Below are 19,372 nucleotides of genomic sequence, written 5' to 3'. Positions count from 1 at the left end.
TGAGTTTTGTTCTTTCTTGTATCTTCAATGGGCTGTGGTTGCGTCCCTCAAACTATTCTAGTTTTAAAAGTTTAAGAAAGACAGTTTAAAGAAAAGTTGGATGGAAAACTAAAGTTTACACTCCCAATTAATCACAGATTGTGTTGGGGTTGATATATTTAGTAGTGTAGTGGTCTCGCCTTATAGCAAGAGGGTCGTGTGTTTTGTGGCCTTTCTGAGTGGAGTTTGCATGTTTTTCCTTCCACAGTATAGAAACATGCATGTGAGGTTGATTGTTGACCCTAAAATGCCCAAAGTTGTGAATATGAGTGTGTCCCATGCTCCACAGTGACGGTGTTTCTGCAGAGGTACCAATAACCTAAACCCGCCACAAGAGGGAGCCAAACATTACTATATGCAGTGGTCCCACAAGCAAAACAGTCCGCAGTCTACTGCGGAACCAAAAAGTAAACTTTTAAACCCATCTAGGTTTTTAAATTAATGCGGCTATGCGATAGAAACTAGTTCAAAATATTTTTAGAAAATCACATGGTATTTTTTTTTCAAATATTTATTTTTTTAAAACCCTTTTCCCCAAATGCTATCTTTTTTTTCAATGGGGATTTTTCGCTGGCGTTTTGGCTCATTCTTTTTACCAAATGTTATTGTTATAAATTCATATAAGTTCTGATGTGACATTTGTTATGAATCGTTTATGTTGTAAATAAAACTACACAGCTGAATGGAAAAGCCGAGCTTTGAATTAGGGGGTTATGTCAACACTATCTGGACCATGAACGCCCCAGGCGAAGACCTCGTGTATTAAACCAAACGATCAGCAGTTCATTGAGGACAACTTTATAGACTTCAATATAGTAACCCAATTCAATCTCACGTGTTTCATTTCGCTTCAGCTAAGGCTAAGTCGTGTTTTCTTTACAAGAAATATATTTGATGGAGTTGTAATATTTCCGACTTTCCTTGAACGCGTCAGTCCGCTCCACCGGATGAGCCGTCAGTTCCGTGCTTCTTGAACCGGAGCTCCGATTAAACTGATTTGTTAGCCATGTCTTCTCTAGAGGAGGCTGCAAACGAAGCAACAGAAGTCAAAGAAGATAAAGAATTTGATGTGGAGGCGGAGGACAGCCTCCAGGACGACTATGGTGTAGACCCGACTCGATATATCTTTTACAGGTACGTTTTAGTTCCTACTTCGGGAGGCTAACTTTAGCTTCGGTAGCTTCTCCACCGAGGAGAACATCTTCTGGCATTGATTTATAACTTCCCTGCTTCAGATAACTTCATTCAATCAAAGTATGTCGCAGAAAATAGATGCAAGTTTCTTTTCCAGTCTAAAGTCGAAGGTTTATCACTGTTAACTGGATTATGTTCAGGATTAACGTTGTGCTAACAGAGTTCAGACCTGTGAGTTTATTTCAACTAAACGTGGTAATAATTGTCGTTATACAATATATAAACCAAATAATAATATAGACAACTCGTTCAAGCAGATTTACGACTATCTCAGTAATTTAAACGTGGAAGATGCTGAATCGGTGTAGTTCTTGTAGCGAGCCGCTTGCAGACAGTTATTATGGGTGAAGAGAAAGAATATACCTTTTTCTTTTTTTAAAAAATTGAACAAAATTACATTTGACAACGTTTATATAGCGCATTAATGATCTTTTTTAATATTCTGTTAGGCAATAGATAAGCGTCAGGCGAGATTAAACAATACATTCAAGATCAAGTGGAAACAAGTTTCTCTGTCAGCTTAAAGTCCTAAAGTCTGAAAGTTTTACAGCAACATTCCTCTCCAGCGATGAAAAATACTGACATAGTTCATAGTTTTATATATATATATATATCTATTTTGTGTATATAGAATATTTCAGTATTTAACATTGTGTTCATGGTGAACTCATGGCTGAACTTTTAAGGTCAACCCCCCCCCCCCCAAACAATTTTCAAAATAACAGAAAGGTTTTATTTCCAATCTGGGTATACAGTTGGAAGGATAAAGCTCTTGGTGTGTTTGCATTGCAGGGACAGAAAAGAGTGGGCTGACCTGGAGCCCGTTCCTCAGGACGATGGACCAAATCCTGTCGTGAAGATTGCCTACTCAGAAAAGTGTAAGAAATAATAGTTAATTACAACATGACATAACGTCCACGACATAACACTCCTGCAAGAAGCAAATGAAGAATTTCCATGTGTTTCTACCGACAGTCTCTGATGTTTATGACTACTTCCGTGCACTCCTGAAGAACGACGAGAGGAGTGACCGAGCTTTTGCGTTGACGGCAGATGCCATCGATCTAAACGCCGCAAACTACACAGTCTGGTGAGCACGGCTCTTTATTGTTTAGTTAGGAACGACTGTCACAACATGACACAGTGAGTAAGCATGGCAGAGTGTTCTCTGATCAGAGGTGTTGGTGTCTAAAAATCATTTTCATAGAGCCAATGACATGTTCAAGGTTTAGGATGCTGCATATGGTATCAGTCATAATGGAATTCCCACAACAAGGTGTCCGGATTTACTCTGTAACAGGAAGACCATCCCGAACATAAAGCTAGGATTTATTCAGAAGCGTGAAGAACAAAAATTAGTCCTGGAATTGATAGTGTTCCCCGACAGCACTGACGGTAATCTAATCCAATGTGTATCATATAGCATGTTTCCACCGAGTTCTCTCAACAACATTATTTGTAGTGTGTGAATACCACAATATTACCTTGAGTGTGTTTTGCTGAACACACAGCCACAGTGGGTACGTTGTGAAAGCATCATCACTTTAAAATGGCCAAAGACTCATTCAATACTGAAGTTTCTTCGGTTCCAAGAACACAGAGTGAACACAGAATAGCTTCTTTGTGTAGGATTAACCCTTTGTGACAATGTGGTGTCTTTAAACACGGCGTTTGGGATTGTTGCACAGGCACTACAGGCGAGTTCTGCTACAAGCCCTGTCCAAGGACCTGCGAGAGGAGATGAGGTACATTACCGCCATCATTGAGGAGCAACCCAAAAACTATCAAGTGTGGTGAGTGCTGGCAGAGCTATAAGTTGCACAGATGATGGTGAGGAGGAGCTGGACGTTAAGACGCGTTTGCACGCTGCCCTTCCAGGCATCACAGACGTATGGTGGTGGAGTGGCTGAACGACCCCTCGGAGGAGCTGGAGTTCATCGCCGACATCCTCAGCCAGGATGCAAAGAACTACCACGCCTGGCAGCACCGGCAGTGGGTCATCCAGGTAGGCGTCTGTTTGGCTTCATGACTGAGGAAGAAGCTCCAGCGTTGTGCCCACAGCTCCACAGCCACTCTGTCAGATACACTCCCTCTCTTGGGTGTGTTGGAATCCTTCTGCTGCCAGGATTTGTATCATTTCCCACACACAACAAGCAGCGTGCGATTCATGCCGACACGTTGTCTGATCCCGCCCGCAGGAGTACAAGCTGTGGGACGGCGAGCTGGAGTTCGTGGAGACTCTGTTAGAAGAAGATGTGAGGAACAACTCTGCGTGGAATCAGAGGCACTTTGTGATTTCTCACACAACAGGCTTCTCCGATCCCGTCGTCGTGGAGAGAGAGATTCAGTAAGTTTGTCTCCCTGGATGTAAACTATTAAGGTTATATGTGAATGTTGAGGAGCTGATGCAGTTCAAACACGGATGTCCGGACTAGGGGACGACAACGAGCCGTAGTCCAGTTTGATTTGATTTACTACTCTTTAAATGTGCTCTTGACTGTTACATACGGCAGGTTTTTAACTCAGGATTCTCAACAAAACCAGATTTTGGTTGGTAAAGCCAATCAAACTCAACATAATCAGTGATACGTACCACTGAACTTCAGATCGTTTTCTGTATTTATCTCCTCGGTGAAAAATGTCTGGACTCTGGTTTAAAGTAGAATTGAACGACATTCAAGAAACTTTTATGTAAATGCATGTTGTTTCAAGGTAACATATGAAAGAGTTGTGTGACTTAACTTCATGACTGACAACCTCCTGTGTTGGACCTGCCCCCCCCCCCCCCCCCCCCCCGTCAGGTATTGTCTGACCCAGATCAAGAAGGCTCCTCACAATGAAAGCGCCTGGAATTATCTGAAAGGGTGAGTTGTTTCAACTCGCCTCCGATCACAGCGAAGTTTGACACTGTTGGAAATTCTATTTGATGTGCGAGTGGATTTGAGCGTCAGCCCCATTCAGACATTCATTCTCCAGTCAAACCTTGGTCTCTGAACACAAGTTGTTGAAAAATATGAAGGAAAAAAAAGAAACCAATTGTCCCATGAATGATTTAAAATCAATTAATCTGTTCCTGTCCCTCAAGATGAATATTTGATTGTCTTTAGCTGTATTTTATACATGAAAGTAATAAAAAAAAAAGTCCTGTAATATCATAACCAAGTGAATGAAGACGAGTTATTAATAAGAGGGAACTGTGGAGACGTGAACTTGCCCCTCTATTATCTCTACATTCGTCACCTCAAAGCTTTGACAGGATTTCTTAGGCCCCATGGTGACTCACAAAAGTAATTATCTTTCAAAAATATTGCCAAATCAAAGTGATGTACAGTTTTATGTGAATCGCCAGGAGGTGAAACTTAAGTGGAGCGTTGAACATTAAAAATGGAGGCGCTCGCTGACATGCTTTCCTTTCTCCTCCAGGATGCTGCAGGACGGCGGCCTGTCGTCCCAGCCGGGGCTGCTGCAGAGCATCCTGGAGCTGAAGGAGACGCACTGCTCGCCGTATCTTCTCGCGTTCCTGTTCGACTGTTACGAGGACGCTTTAGAGAACGGCGTCCAGAGTGACGGTGGCGAGAGAGAGGAGCAAAAGGAAACCCTGAGAAAGGCTCTTGAAGTGAGTCGAATGCAAACGTGACGCGGGTCAAACTCTCGTTTCTCCTCATTAACGCAGCTCTCTGGTCTCCCTCTTTCAAAGATTTGCAAACTTCTGGCCCAGGAGAAAGACACCATTCGTAAGGAGTACTGGCAGTTTTTGGGACGTTCTTTGAAGAACAAGTTCGAAGACGGCGGCCCGTCTGACGAACCAGACAGTCCGCAGGAACCGGCGCCGGCGTCAGAACCACAGGAGGTCAGCTAGACCACGAGGACGCTCAAACTCTTTCCATCAGCCGGAGGAACTTGTGGAGTGTTATTACTGCGTTATAATGTATATCAGTTCGTATGTTTGGAAGAATAACGGACGTGTCTCTCACCGAGTCTGTGTGAGTTTGTCCCAGTAACAGTAGAGCTGTGGCTCCTTGCAGAAGGCTGAATAACCCGCTGCAGCTGTGTTGCACATCTGGATCGACTCCATTATCAAACCTTTTTCTTTTTTTTTTTTTAACCCTCTGAGCTTCTGCCACGTTTACTGACCCTCCTCTCTGAATGTGTTTACACGCACTCCTCTCGTTAGGTTGAGATCTGCTCAGAGAAACTCCGGTCCAGTATAATCAAACACACACGGCTCAGTTCTCCTTGCAGCTCCACGGGCTTGTTGCTTCGCTGTCGCTCCATTTGTCTGTATTAACTGTCACAACATGTCCGACTCTGCCTCCAATGGGATCGCCGTTTTCCTCCTGCAGCAGTTGATGTGTAACGCACATGCAGCTACAATCAGATGAATAACAAGCCCCGCCCACTTTGAATCATTTTACCAGAAATGCTCGTTTGAAATTGCTTCGCTTACCAACATCAACCTTTAATAATTTACTTTGGATTGATTATTCCGAGTAGCTTAACTCCACTTACAACTTCACATAATCCCACACACAGCCATCTTCTGTACCACGTATATCTGCCAGTCCATCTAATTCCACAAATAGAAATTGTTAATTGTTATTTTTTTTTTGTTTTGTTCTTATTAGAAAATTCTGCATTTGTTTGCTGACTGAATGAACAGAGAGGAAGCAGTTTGCGATCGTACTGATGGCTGTTTGTTTTTCGTCCACTGGTAATAAAGTACTGGAGAGACGCTGCTGCAGTCTGATCAATGACTCACACACCATCACAGCTCTTGTCTTTCAGCCGTATCATCGTCTGTAAGTGAGCGTTCGCTGTGACCGCAGCCCGGCGCCTGGACTCCCTGGGTGCTGGGAAATGGATTCACTCCAATAGATGCAGCTGTTTGTACTTGTGCCGTCTTCTTGCAGGCCTGAAACCAGGCAGCCACTGTCCCAGCAGAGTGTAATTCCAGCTTGTGGAGATGCTTCAAACCAGAGAGGGGCTGCATGATTTTCTCTTTTGGCGTGGAGGACCCTCCGACCGCCGTCATCGGCTGTCGTGACTCCACAGTGACACTTTGATATCACAGGCAAAAGGATGAATGGAGTTTGAAGTGAACCACTTGAAAGATAAATGTGAATGGTGTGTTTTTACATTCAATTAATTAATAAAGTTAACTTCTTAGAAAACAAGTCACATTCAATAATTTGTCTGATCACAAGCTGTGTGTGTGTGTGTGTGCGCGCGCGCGTGTGGAGGGGGGGCGTATATATAATTGCACATCTGAAAAAAATGTCAAGTCTGAAATGAATGAATAAAAAAACGTTTGCAAAGAAAGAATCAGCAAGTGTCTGTGATTTAAAAGAGGATCTGTGTGGAGCAGTTTCAACGGAAGGAGGGGAGTCACTCTTGTCATTTCTTTTAACATTCCTGGCTGCACATAAGCACATAGCATTTCAACTTGAATAACTGTACGTAGATTATGTGTTTGAGTGAGTTTCATTTTATCCAGATAATTTATAATTACACGTTTTAGGCGAGTTCAGTTAGAAACATAATACTTGGATGAAGTGAATAAAATAGTAAATTTATTCATCCAAGCTAACTTGCCGCAAAAAAACAACTTACTTTGTGAAAATTATTTGTAATTGAGTTGATGTGAAAAGTAGTAAAAGGCCGATTTTAAGGTTTTTGAACGCGCGGGACGGGCCTCCGCCAGGGGGCACCAGAGAGCCTCAGAAGGGACAAGAGAAGACAACAGGACGACTAAATCAATACTTACTTATTACTAATTTATTTGAAACTGTTTCAAAGTCAGTGTCACTTAATTTAGACGATTCCCATTATTTCATTTTAAATGACTTCAAATAAAAATTGAGTTTTAAATTCTCTGAAGTGAATACAATTTTTTATCCAAATTGTTATAAGAGAAATTATATTTATGGTTACCTAAGTATTGTCAGACGACAGTAAATGTATCTAATTATGCAAATTGTTTATTTTTATTTGACATGTTTTAAGTTTTATCATGGTGATTACAGTCTGATATGTCTATTGCTAACAAAGTAACTCCATTACTAAAGTATTCAAAGCAGTGATCAAAATTATAACGTAAGCTACTATTGTTCATGGTAACACAAGAATGTAAAGCAGTAACTAGTAACTATAAGTGTACCCAAGTAAGCAGAAATTATAACTGGAATCAGGAACTAATTTCTAGTTATTTGTAAAGCAACTCTACAACCATAGTAAATAAAGAAGAAACTAGTAACTATGACTGGAATCAAGTATCAGAAACTGGTAAAGTTACTGGAATACTGCAGTATTTAACACAGTAATCCCAAATTATAACTGGAGTCAGGAACAAATTTTCAGTTAATATTTAGTAACTGCTAAAATAAAGTAGTTAAATCAGTAACTATAACTGTAATGAAGTTTTAAATTGTTGTTCCTAGTAAAATATCAGCGATATAGTCTTTAGTGATCATTGTAATCAAGAATAATTTATAATTGCCGGCACAGTTACTCCAATTGGACATACCGGTAATTCAACACAGTAATCAAACATCATAAGTGGAATCAAGGACTCATCATCACTTAATAATTAGTAACTACAATACTAAAGGGTTTATCAGTAACTAGAACTGTAATCAAGTATGATATATAGTTGCAAGTAAAGTGTCTCTAATACTATAGTAATGAATACACTAATTATAACTGTGATCAAGTACTAACATGAAGTAACTTCACTCCTAGAGACTTTAATTAGTAACTAGTAACTATAACTGTTATCAAGTACTAAGTGTGCAGTGTTGTGTTGGCTGGGTGAGGTCGGAGGTCACTGATGGTGTTTGGGTGCTTTAACAGATTTAAAGAAAAGAGTGAGTTTGGATGTGTCTGAGTGAGGAGCTGCTGTCCTGTGATTGGACGTGACTACTGGCAGCTTTCTGTCCACTAGTCAAGTCCAACACATCAGCTTCCTGCCACGGTGCTGTTTGGAGGACAGCGCTCCCTGTGGGGGAGTCCAGAAGAGACGCCTGTTGGTCCAGACACTGAGTAATTAAAAAACTAATTAAAGCCAGCACAAGCCCAAACAAAGCACCAGAGCAGTCTGCATCCCCACTCATGAAGACAGGAAGCTCCAGCCAAACACCGGGCCTCACTTGGTGCTGTCCACATGTATGTGTGTGTGTGTGTGTGTGTGTGTGTGTGTGTGTAATGACAGTGGTTATCATGGAAGTCCGAGCTGCCACTTGTCCACTCTTCTACATGCATGCACAGGCGCAGGAGATCCAGCAGGAGGCCCCGAGGAGGCTCCTGGGTGAGCTCCAGCTCGGTGCAGAGACATCTGCTTCTTCTAGCTGCTGGGTAGTCCTGTGAGGGTCTGCGTGTTCATCAAGAAGTCAGCCACATGTTTGTTCAACACCCGCAGGCGCAGCAGCTCATGTTCCCATGCTGCAACTCACATCAAAAAGTAAATAAGAAAAGGTGAAGGGAAGGTTGCAAACAAGCCTGACATTTCTTTCACCTGGCTGCTGCTTTAACATGTTGGCAAGAGACGAGGCCTTCGCCTGATGCTACTCTACAGGGTTTCCTCAGAGCTCCCAACAAAAAACCTGCCTCCAGCTACAAAGGATCCCCAGTTTCGTTTTTGAGATGTCTGCAGTTTATAAAATAAGGCCCGGTTCACACAACAATGTTGTCAAGTGAAAATGGAAAACTTTCATTGTGGTTTTTTTTTGTGTTTCCTCCTTAGTTTCTTGACTCCCAGTCCACATTCTCCTGGGACTCGGCAGTTTTATACTTGACAGTCACCGTAATAACTGTCCAACTTCCTCGTCTGTCCATATGAATGTCTGTGTAAGGAATGAATTTATTTCGAACATGTATAAAAAAATATGTAACTATTTGTACATACAAAAGAAAGAAAAAGTAAAAAAAAAAAAAGGTATATGTCATATATACATTTTGTACAAACAGTATCTATATAAGTTCATACCATATATACACTTCATAAATAAACATATTCCATATATACACTTCATAAATATCTATATAAATAAAAACCAAAATATACTACATACATATCCTTATGAATATAAATACATATAAAGCTTTACCAAGAACAAAAAGCATTTTGCTTGAAAAAGTAACTGGTACTTTACTTTTATTTGCCTCTTTTGATGAACATGACCAAACATTGCGCACAATGCTGTATTGTTGTGTATCATTATTGTTGTCACAAATTAACTGAGCTTAATATATTGGCCATGTTTGAGTTAAACAGTCATCAATAAAGCCGGATATTCCCAGTTTTAAGTCATCATGTCATGCAGAACTCAACATAATGACGCTTCCTGAAAGATACTCATGAGCTAATCACAACCAAACAGGTTGTCATCGAGGGAAACTAATGTGTATTTGCATCAATTTATAGCCTGTAGATTTCTCTTATGAGAAAAACACAGGCACATGTACTGAGATGTTGAAGTTTCACGTGTTGCGTTTCTTTTTTTTTTTTTTTTTTTCTTTTTTGTCTTTCCGGTTTGTGTGCAGCGGCAGCAGCTCCAGTGTTTAACTAGTTTGTATCACATCTTGAATCTTGTTTCTTCTTATAAGAGGTCTGGGATGTGGACGGAAAACGTCAAAGTCCCCTGGAAGAAATTCTGTTTACATTTTCCATGGGAATTAAATGGGAAGCATTAGCCCTTTGGTTACATTAGAGAAGAGAAAAATGTAAATGATCATAATGAATTAGTAAGAGGATTCATTAATAATAAACCAAAGCCTGTGATGCCTGGGGAGGGTGTGTAGAGAAATGCCAAAGAGAGGTATTTGTCACGAAATATATGAATTAATGAGCATACTGATCCATACATGCATTAAGACAGCTCAGCTTGCAGTGACACCGAGTATAATCCCCACATAAGAGATGTGGATCTTAAAAGTGGCTGAAAGAATGAAATATTAATGACTTTTATATATATATATATATATATAAAAAATGGTGAATGAGATTTTGAGCAGTTTGGTTGTTTGAGCACTGTTGTGAATACAAATGTTTTTGTCTCTGTTGTCATTAGTATGCAGGGACGGTGAAAACAGATCCTACGCACACACCAAGATGATATTTTCTGTTGTTTATGTGCTGTTGAACAGAAGAGAGGAACACACCCGATAATTTCCTTTTTCTGCTGCTGTCAGTTTGAAGCTGGTCGCCGTTCACTGATCTGATGAGTGTAAGCTCTCACCCACCTGTGCCCACACGATTTCAACACTGACAATCTGTTGCGTGTGTTTTCCTAAAATATATCCACAGAACAGTAGACGTAAATGATGGTCCAATCAGGATGTAACTGCAACTTAGATATATCTATATTCTACTAAATACCATCAGTGACCGCTAGATGTCTCTGTCTGACAACAGAAGGCTGCTACAATACCACAGTAAAACCTCCATTAGTTTGTGTTTGACTGACAAAGAGAAATGTTTAAAAGAAAATTCTACACGGAAACTTTTTAAGTAAAAATGATCAATTCTGCTTCGGAAAGAGTTCGGAGTGTGTGAGAAACTTGTGAAGGACTGAAGAAAAGCAGAAAAACTGTTACTGTGATGAAGAAAACCATGAACTGAGGAACAAATTCCCAGAAGGTTCTGGAACAGCAGTTGGACAAATCTGGAAAAATAAATGCTGCTCATACGTTGCAATTTATTTCTGTCACCCTATCCCCTACTATAACCAAGGTTTGAATCCCTCCCCACGTTCATTCCTCCCCACAGTCTGTCCTCTCCTTTTCTTTCCTTCTATCCCGTCACACCAGCAGAAAAAGCAGAAAGTCGTCTCCTCCGAGTCTCGCTCTTCCTTTCCACCGTCTCCTCTGCTTGCTCATGTGGAATTGTTGGGTTTTGTCTGTAAAAGTGCCTTGAAATGATTGTGTTTATTATTCATGATGCATTCAAGCATGATGTCACTTATAGTCCAGAAAACACAGTATGTGCAGATGTGAAATTGACTTTACAAGCACATTTTCTTGGTTTCCTGGTTCCTTGTGTTTCTGGAGTTATTTTTTATTATTTACGTTTTTTTGTTTTTTTCTGTGTGTTTCAAGTCGTATTTGAACGGTTTGTTTTAATGTATTCATATTGATGCCATTGTTCATGTTCATGTCTGAGGTGTTTTCATGTGTTTTTGTGTTTCGCTCTCTGATTAAATCTTTGGTGTTTTGCTCCTGTGCTTCATGGAGCCATTCCCCCTGGTGTATCGATCAGCACTCAGGCCCCGTTTTCACAACGTTTCAAGTGAAAACACCGTTCGTATTTACACAGATACGTTTTCAAAATGATGTTGCTTTCATGTATGGCCATGTGTGGGTGCTGTTGGCTCTTTTTGTAATGACCCCGGGCCGTATGTTTGCCCTCCTTCTGTAGACTGTGTATTTAACCTCAAGTATTCCCTTTGGCTTCTTCTCCTCCCTCTCACTAATGAACTATCATAATGGTGTGATGACCACCATCATTACCATTATCATCATCTCATTGAATTTTTTTTTTTTTTTTTCATTTCAAAGAATATGTATAATGATTTGAAAACGCACCATTATCAATCCTCATTTAAAGGTGCAGCATCACAAGCACATTTTCGGTACCGAATGCAGAGGAATTGTACATTTAAGGCATTAATCATGTTTCTACATCTACTCTTTCCAGAGCAGCCAGTCAGAGCCTGAAGGCTGATTTATAATTGACTTCAATTTTTTTTAGGCGTAACAGAATAAAGTGATCAAGAGAGTGTATCGAAAGACATTGCTTCAGCATGAACTGTCATTAGTATTTATGATTTGAACCTATTTCCCAGCTCCCGAACTTGGTGCCCTTTTACTTTTTAATCTTTGAAAAATATAGTTTTGATTAAAGGGCACTTCATGGAAACCAATTAAAAATATATCTAGTTGAGCAATGAAGTCTATTATTACATGAAATGGTGCAAATTTGAAAGCCCACAGGGAAAGTTTAAAGTGACTTTTGATTTAGATGAAAATTTAACTGTGGTGAAAGCAACTCCTGTGAGAGTCATGACGATGGGATAACGCTGACGACTCAAAGAGAAAAATCCAAACACATCTTTAAATGGACAATGTAAAATACTTTTGGCCAAAAACATTGAAAAACAATCTAAAATTAATAAATTTCTGCAGAGAAATTGACTGGAGTTCAAACACTAGCCAGTTTGGTTCTCTCCAATCAGCCATGCAATACCAGATTATACCACAAGGTGAAGCAGTGAGTCTCTACTTTGTGTGCCTTCACTTTAGGACCAGAAGAATCATCAACACCAGATATGAAGACTAAAGATCACAAAATGTGTGAGGAACGATGTGTGAGGAACAATTCACCGCTCCCACCAGAGTATAAAGATGGCATTACAGGCTGTATCTTTAAAGAACATTTTACTCTGAATGAAAACCAGCCACAAAACATCATCCAGTTAAGAATTTTCACTTAAGATTAAGATTAACCTGAAGTCTAACCTACAATTACACAGATGTATTTTTGTTTACCTGCAGCAGATGAGAAGGGCTTTTAGCTAAAGAGGATGAATGCAAGAGGAAGCAAAAGTAAACACATTTTCCATTGAAGTAAACGTTCAGAAAATCCAGTAACTTCAGTATTTTTAAAAACCCTTCACTGCTCCTTGGTTTTATTATTCATAATAATTTTAAATATTTGTCATAAATGACAGCATGAATAAAGTGTTGTCGCTTTGTTATCAGTGTTTCAGGTTCACAGACATTCAGTGGGTGATTCTTCTGTATGTTCAAGTCTTCTTCTCCATTTATGTCCCACACATAGAAAATGCACTAATGGATCCCAGAGTAAAAAAATTATAATAAAAAATTCAAACCGAAATCAATATTGATGTTTGAAAGGCTTTCAAATTCATCCATCTGTTATTGAAATTGATCGTGTTCACCTGATTTATCCAAATCAGGACTGTTGGGAGTTGAAATCTAACCCAACACAGTGAAAGGACAATTCCATTCTGGGCTGATTTCTCTAAAGTACAGACTCAAACTATATCTATATTCAAAATGGTTTTAAAATGCAAAAACAATGGTGAGGTTTGACTCAAAACGTTGACGTATAATAAATGTTGCCTCAGACCTGAGGGAAGCAAGGTCGTAGCTCGAAGCCCTCTGGTTTGATTCCCACCACGGATGGGTCATCACTGTAGGAGTCTCCCAATCAATAACTGCGTTGGCTGGATTAGGAAGCTCTACTTTTGTAAAACTTGTGCCAGATCGAACATGTGAACCACATGATCTGCTGTGGTGAGCAGCTGAAATGCATCTGCCAGAAAACAACAGTATTACACAGAGCCCTGTGTGATTATCATAAAGGAGTTGACTTTAAATGACCCTCTGGAGCTCAAACAGCTTCAGACAGGTGTGCAGCCTCAGTATTGATCCCATAGTTCTTCCTCAAGAGAAACACTCGCTCAGTCTCTCTCTTGCTCTAGTTCTCCACAGTGGAGACTGCTTTTGGCTCATTAATATTTATGGGCTAACACAGGGTTTTACAGGCTGACCTGTCACTGCTGTTGTAACTGCTGCTGTAAAACTGCATCTTAGATGCTGGAGCCGTCCCTTCACAGCTGACTCCTGGCTCAGCTGAAAGCACACGCACACACGCACGCACACACACATTTCCATGCCTCGATAAAATATAATTCCTGCAAACTGACTCTGAACTCAGTCATCAACACTATTTTTCCAGCCCAAGCCCCAACCAAACCAGAGCCTGACTTTAAACCATCCCCCACCTAAAAACTAAAAGTACTTTTTCTTATGATGACTCAATTTTTCTCTCCACAGGTACGACAAGCCCCCAAAGTGTGAGTGTATGAAGAACAAATGGACCCCCTTTTGTTGCTATCTTTGTGGGGCCTTCCCACTGACATAATGCATTTCATTACTCTAACCTCATCCTCGTTGAAACACTGGTCGTAAAATCATATATTCACACTTAAAAAAAACATGTACATCTTGAGATGTACATCCTGTACATCTCAATGTAGTTTGGGCCTTACAAATGTAGTGTGCTCCAAATAGTTGAACGAAATAATAATAAAAATAAAAAGTCTCTGAACTGGCTATATAATCTTTTTTTTTTAAGCTCAGACATAAAATCAACACACTGGACTACAGAATGTCCTCCACATTGAAATCAAGCCAATTTCATATAATTTTGACACCTCCAGCCCTTCACCTCCTGCAGCCTTGTGCAGGAGGGGCACATGAATTACTGAGCTCCTCAGTAACACTGGCTTGCAGCTTTGTGACCATGACAGAGAAATTGCCTGTGTTATGGAGGTGAGCAGCACTCTCCTCTGTGCCACGATGAAAGACATATGCTGTTAACAACTTCTGCTTCATCACATTTGTTGGGCAATTGAATCCAACAGCTCTGCCCGTGATTGAAATGCCGACCACGTCCGTGTGACAGCTCCTACTGTGAGCTAAACTAAAGCCGTTCCCCGAGTCACCCTGGTCCAAGTTTATTTGTATATCTTTTTAATCACAGCTCCAGTCTCAAGAGGCTTCAGAGACGCCCACAATGTGGAAAAAACAAATGTGCAAACTGGTTTGAATCTGCTGCCACACATAGCGTGGATGTTACACAATGCAGTAACAGAAGGGAGGTCAGAGCTGCGGGCCTTCCTGCTGGTGCCTGAGCCCCTTTGGGTCAGAGGGTGTGAGGCGGCAGGGCCCAGTTGGACTGATGGTTGTTCACATCCACAATGCTGCCAATTAACTGGTCCACAGTGCCAGCCAGCACGACTGCCAATCAATCAGCCAATCAGCAGGTCATCAGCTCACCATTTACAGCCCTGTCTTCTTATCTGCGAACCTAAGCAGAGCAGTAATGATCTAATTAGACTAGAGTCACAGTTACTGGCAGCTGTAGCGAGGCAATGAATGAGGTGGCTCATTGTGATGAATGGACAGGCGAGAGGGCTTTCCCCACTGAAAATCTCCTAATCTGCACCGTGTCAGGGATTCACTTAATTAAGACTAAGAAAAAACCAGACCATGTCTCCTGAGGTAAACGGAAGAGGAAACAAGTGGTCGCAGTATGGTATCTCTGAATATCAACCACATCTTTGACCCTGAGTTTTAATGATGTAACAGACTGCTCTGAATGTGTTCACACATATCGGACTTATTTTTTACTCTGTAGTTGATAGTCATCTGTGATGTTTTGAGGGGAATCCAGGTCATTGTCGTAAATCTCCCTGCAGTGCTTGTGTTTGGTTGTAGTTGTGGAAATGGCAGCACCGAGCTGGACTCATCCATTTAAGATTCGACATGGATATTCACGTTGAAGTAAAAGCTGAGTAGAGAACAGAAGAAAATTTTTTGAGATGTTCTTTCAGCACATTAAGGATTAATGGAGAATCCCTCTCATCTGCCTGTTCTATTTGTCTTTTAATAGGAACCATATTGGAGTTCACACTCAAACATTTACTTTTAGACTGTGGGCTGCAGCTTCTGTCAGGCTTTTCAGCATGGACTCTGGATGAATCACTTCGCATGTCCTTCTGCATTTGTTTTGAGAATAAACGGCTATCTCCAAACAGTGAGCCACCCTGTAATACTCCTTCAGACACGCGGTCATTTGGTAGTGAACTCAAAAGAACACAAACTGCCACCACCTACACAGCATATTATTGCATCTGCTTGAAGTAAAAACAAGGAAAGTTTATCTTACATTTGTTTTTCAATGTGTCTGTGAGGACAGGGGTGATGATAAGAGCACATCATGAACGTACGTGTTCCAGTACTTCTGACAGAAATAGACTCAGAGTTGAAAAAGTATTGATGAAGTACCTATTGTTATCATATCTATGAAACTAATCAATGTTAAAAAGCTCCTGTCTCTCTCTGTAGTGCATTAGCAGAGGCCATCATCTCAATATTTACTAACCCTCCAGACTCTTCCAGTGATCTGAGTTTGCACATTAGACAGCTTGTCTCACTAATGTTTTTAAAACCTCCCTGAAACATTCATTTCTCTTTGGCTATTTGCTCAGTTTGAGATATTTTTGCATTGACTTCTTTATCAGTTTTGACTCTTTAATATATTTAATTTGTCCTCATGTCCATGTACAGTACTTTTGGACAGCTGTGCTGGTTAAAGGCCTTTATAAACACAGCTGAGTTGGTGGAGTTTCTCGGCCCCTATGACAGCAACATGAATGATGTTCCACTGTAAAATTACCCTGTATCCACAGCAACAGTACATAAACGGGAACTTTATGCACAATGGTTTTCCATATGAACGGTTCTCTTTCTGATTCGTTTCATTGCCATTAGTTCAGGCCTTTCAGCTAATATACAACACTCCAATAATATACACACATTAGTGAGACTGACCTATTATTATTATTATTATTATTATTATTATTATTATTATTATTATTATTATTATTATTATTATTATTATTATCATCATCATCATCGTCATCATAATCAGTAACTAGCAAAGTAATGACACTACTTTATTAAGAACAAAGACGATTACTTTTCAGTACCCTGTACATCAGCATGCTTTCAGTCTGTCGGATGTTTCAGCACCACGGACAGCGCACACTCCTTCTCCCTGCTGTTATTCAATCTTTGCTCGAGGACTTCCAGAATGATCCACCTGTCAGAAAGCAGAACGTACGACTTATCATGCAAGGGCGACTCAGACTCATCACACCCTGCAGGACATGGGTGAATTATAACCGTAAAATAGAAATAAAACCCCAGTTTTATTTGGGAAAACATCGTTTTACGCGTGCGTAATTAAACGGTCACAGCCACCAAACTGCCTCCGCTGTTGGCCCCGGGGGGCTTTGAGGGGGTGTGTAAAGAAATAATGTTCTCGAAAGCCAAAATATTTCTCCCCCTGCTGGGGATTGTTTACTTGATTGCCAGACAGAAGTCGTCCACTTAACACCGCCTGGCCGTGTGACCCGTCCGGGCCCCGGTGGGAGTGTTCTGAAGCCCGGTGGGTCAGCGGCCATTGGTCAACACGACCCCCGGGCTGCTCCGGCTTTATAGCAGTCGCCTCCTCCTCCGACACACAAACAGCGTGCAGTTTTCCACCCGGACAGACTGGACTGCAGATGAGACTGTCTCCTCACAGGAGCGGGAAGCGGCGGATAAACTTTTGGTCTGAGGAGCGCTTCAGGAGTGCCATGGGCGGTTAGGAGGATCTGGGCTTAAAGTGGGTCTTTTTTTTTTTTTGCGTATGGATTACCGATAAGTGCAGAGAGGATCGCGTTCCTTCCATTAATTATTTATATCTTCCCGTAAAACGGCGGGGATGCGAGAGAGACGCCGCAGCGGCGAGGATCGGCCGCGCTGAGGCGGAGGAGTCACCGGCAGATGATGTCCCAATGTGAGTGCGCTTCCAGAAGAGACCGGGGAGAGGACGCAGGAGGATGAAGAAGGGGGGAGAGGCGTCGAGAGCGGCAGAGGTGGAATATAATGAAGTTGAGTGGGAAAGGACTGTGCACCATCTTCTCCAGCACCCTCCTCTTCGTGTGCGCCCTGAGCGAAGTTGTGGTTGGATTAAGATGCGTCTCGCTGGGATCTACGGTCAAAGCGCATTTCCACCTCGGCGCCGCGGCCGGGGCTTTCTACTCCGGGCTACTTGTGGGGATCGGGCAGGTCCTGCTGGGCTCCGCGCTGCTCTGTTGCATGGAGAAGCCCGGCTGCAGGAATCTCTTTCTTCTGGGTGTTGTGGTCTTCTTGTTGGGGGTCCTCACCGCCTTCTCCGGCGCGGTGGTGGACGGGGACACCGCTTCTCTGGTGGAGAGGAAATACTCCCATTACTGCTTCCATTCGGTAGTTGTGAACCCTGCCTGCGAGCAGCTGAGGGATTACCAGCGGAGTCTGGTCATCTCCACAGTTCTAAGCACCCTGGAGTGTCTCCTGGGGCTCATCAACCTGCTGGTCATCAAAAGGTACAAAAGCACGCAGTTTCCTAGGAGCAGACAGTGTCAGAGGCCGAGCACCGGGGCCATCCTGTTCAGAGAGGAGAGGGACTGCTCCTCCGCGGATTTCCACCCGGTGTCCTACATCAACCTGGGGGTCTTCAGCGTGCTGGACGAGACGGGCGCAGAAGTGCAGTGCGGCGGACACCCGTCCATCGAGCTGCCGGGATACTCGCCCGCCGATCCGGAACTCAACCACTGCTTCCCCTTCTCCTACCCGATCCCCAGCGAGCTGCCGCCGGCCTATGAGGACATCTTCCCCGTCATGGCATGCAACACATAACCGCTCCGGAGCAGCGCGTCCTGCGCTCTGACAATCACTGACTGTGCGCTTAAACAAACCCCCTTCCTCCACTTCTCCTTCTCCTTCTTCCAACAAAACAAACAGTAAGTTGCAAAGGAGGACAACAGCAGTGGATTCCTTCTCAATCTGATATTTTCTTAGCTCATGTTCAGCATCACCAACCAGACTGATGTAGACCAAAACAAGAAAAAGGAGACAAAAAAGTTATTAAGATCCAGACAGTGCAGACAGATCGAGGCTCATAAACGCAACAGCTTGCAAATATAACAAAAGCAGAGTTTGTGTTTTTGAATGTTTGCTGTCAACGTTTTTACCTGTGAATAAAACGTATATTTAACCTCATCTCATCAGCTGCTGCCAGGAGAGCTTCTTTGGTTCAAGGTTTATTTATCACTTTTATCAGACTGATTTCTAGTTAACGTCAGTAATATTATACATAATTATCGATATATTTGTATCTGACTTGAAAAGCCATGTTGTGTCCACACTCCAGTGATTTGTTTCAGTACCTTCATCAAGCTGGGGGAATTAAAAAAGACAGTTTAAAGAGAACTTCTAAAATCCGGTGAGCAGAGGCCAAAATATAAAGAATTTTAGTCTCTGAAACTGCAGAAGCTAAAATAAAAAGAATCTTTATTCATGAAATCCCCATAGTGCTTAAAAACTACATAACGTCTTTCAGTGTGTAACACAAGTTCTCAGAAGGGAATTTGTAGTCTCTGAGACTTGACATCAACGTGACGCCATCAGAATGACTATTTCGGACTTTGGAAAGTCTCCCTCTGGATGCACGATACAATAGTTTCTA

General features: G+C 41.7%; 2 protein-coding genes across 2 annotated transcripts; both read left to right on the top strand.

The window, feature by feature from the left end:
- The first annotated feature begins 962 nt into the window (after window positions 1-962).
- Window positions 963-5,965, top strand: fnta (farnesyltransferase, CAAX box, subunit alpha). The gene is made up of 9 exons (XM_080464952.1): window positions 963-1,173; window positions 2,026-2,111; window positions 2,209-2,323; window positions 2,922-3,026; window positions 3,112-3,238; window positions 3,432-3,580; window positions 4,035-4,097; window positions 4,657-4,849; window positions 4,931-5,965. The coding sequence occupies exons 1-9, from the start codon at window positions 1,046-1,048 to the stop codon at window positions 5,090-5,092; spliced, it is 1,128 nt and encodes a 375-aa protein (XP_080321078.1). The 5' UTR covers window positions 963-1,045; the 3' UTR covers window positions 5,093-5,965.
- An 11,644-nt stretch (window positions 5,966-17,609) lies between these two features.
- Window positions 17,610-18,899, top strand: tmem271 (transmembrane protein 271). The gene has a single exon (XM_080466112.1). It carries the CDS (start codon window positions 17,752-17,754, stop codon window positions 18,541-18,543), a length of 792 nt encoding a protein of 263 aa, XP_080322238.1. The 5' UTR covers window positions 17,610-17,751; the 3' UTR covers window positions 18,544-18,899.
- Window positions 18,900-19,372: the final 473 nt, after the last annotated feature.

This window comes from Lipophrys pholis (assembly GCF_963383615.2).
Source record: "Lipophrys pholis genome assembly, chromosome: 6".
NCBI lineage: Eukaryota > Metazoa > Chordata > Actinopteri > Blenniiformes > Blenniidae > Lipophrys > Lipophrys pholis.
Note: the sequence above shows the minus strand (reverse complement) of the source record. Positions and strands in the feature narration are given on the sequence as shown.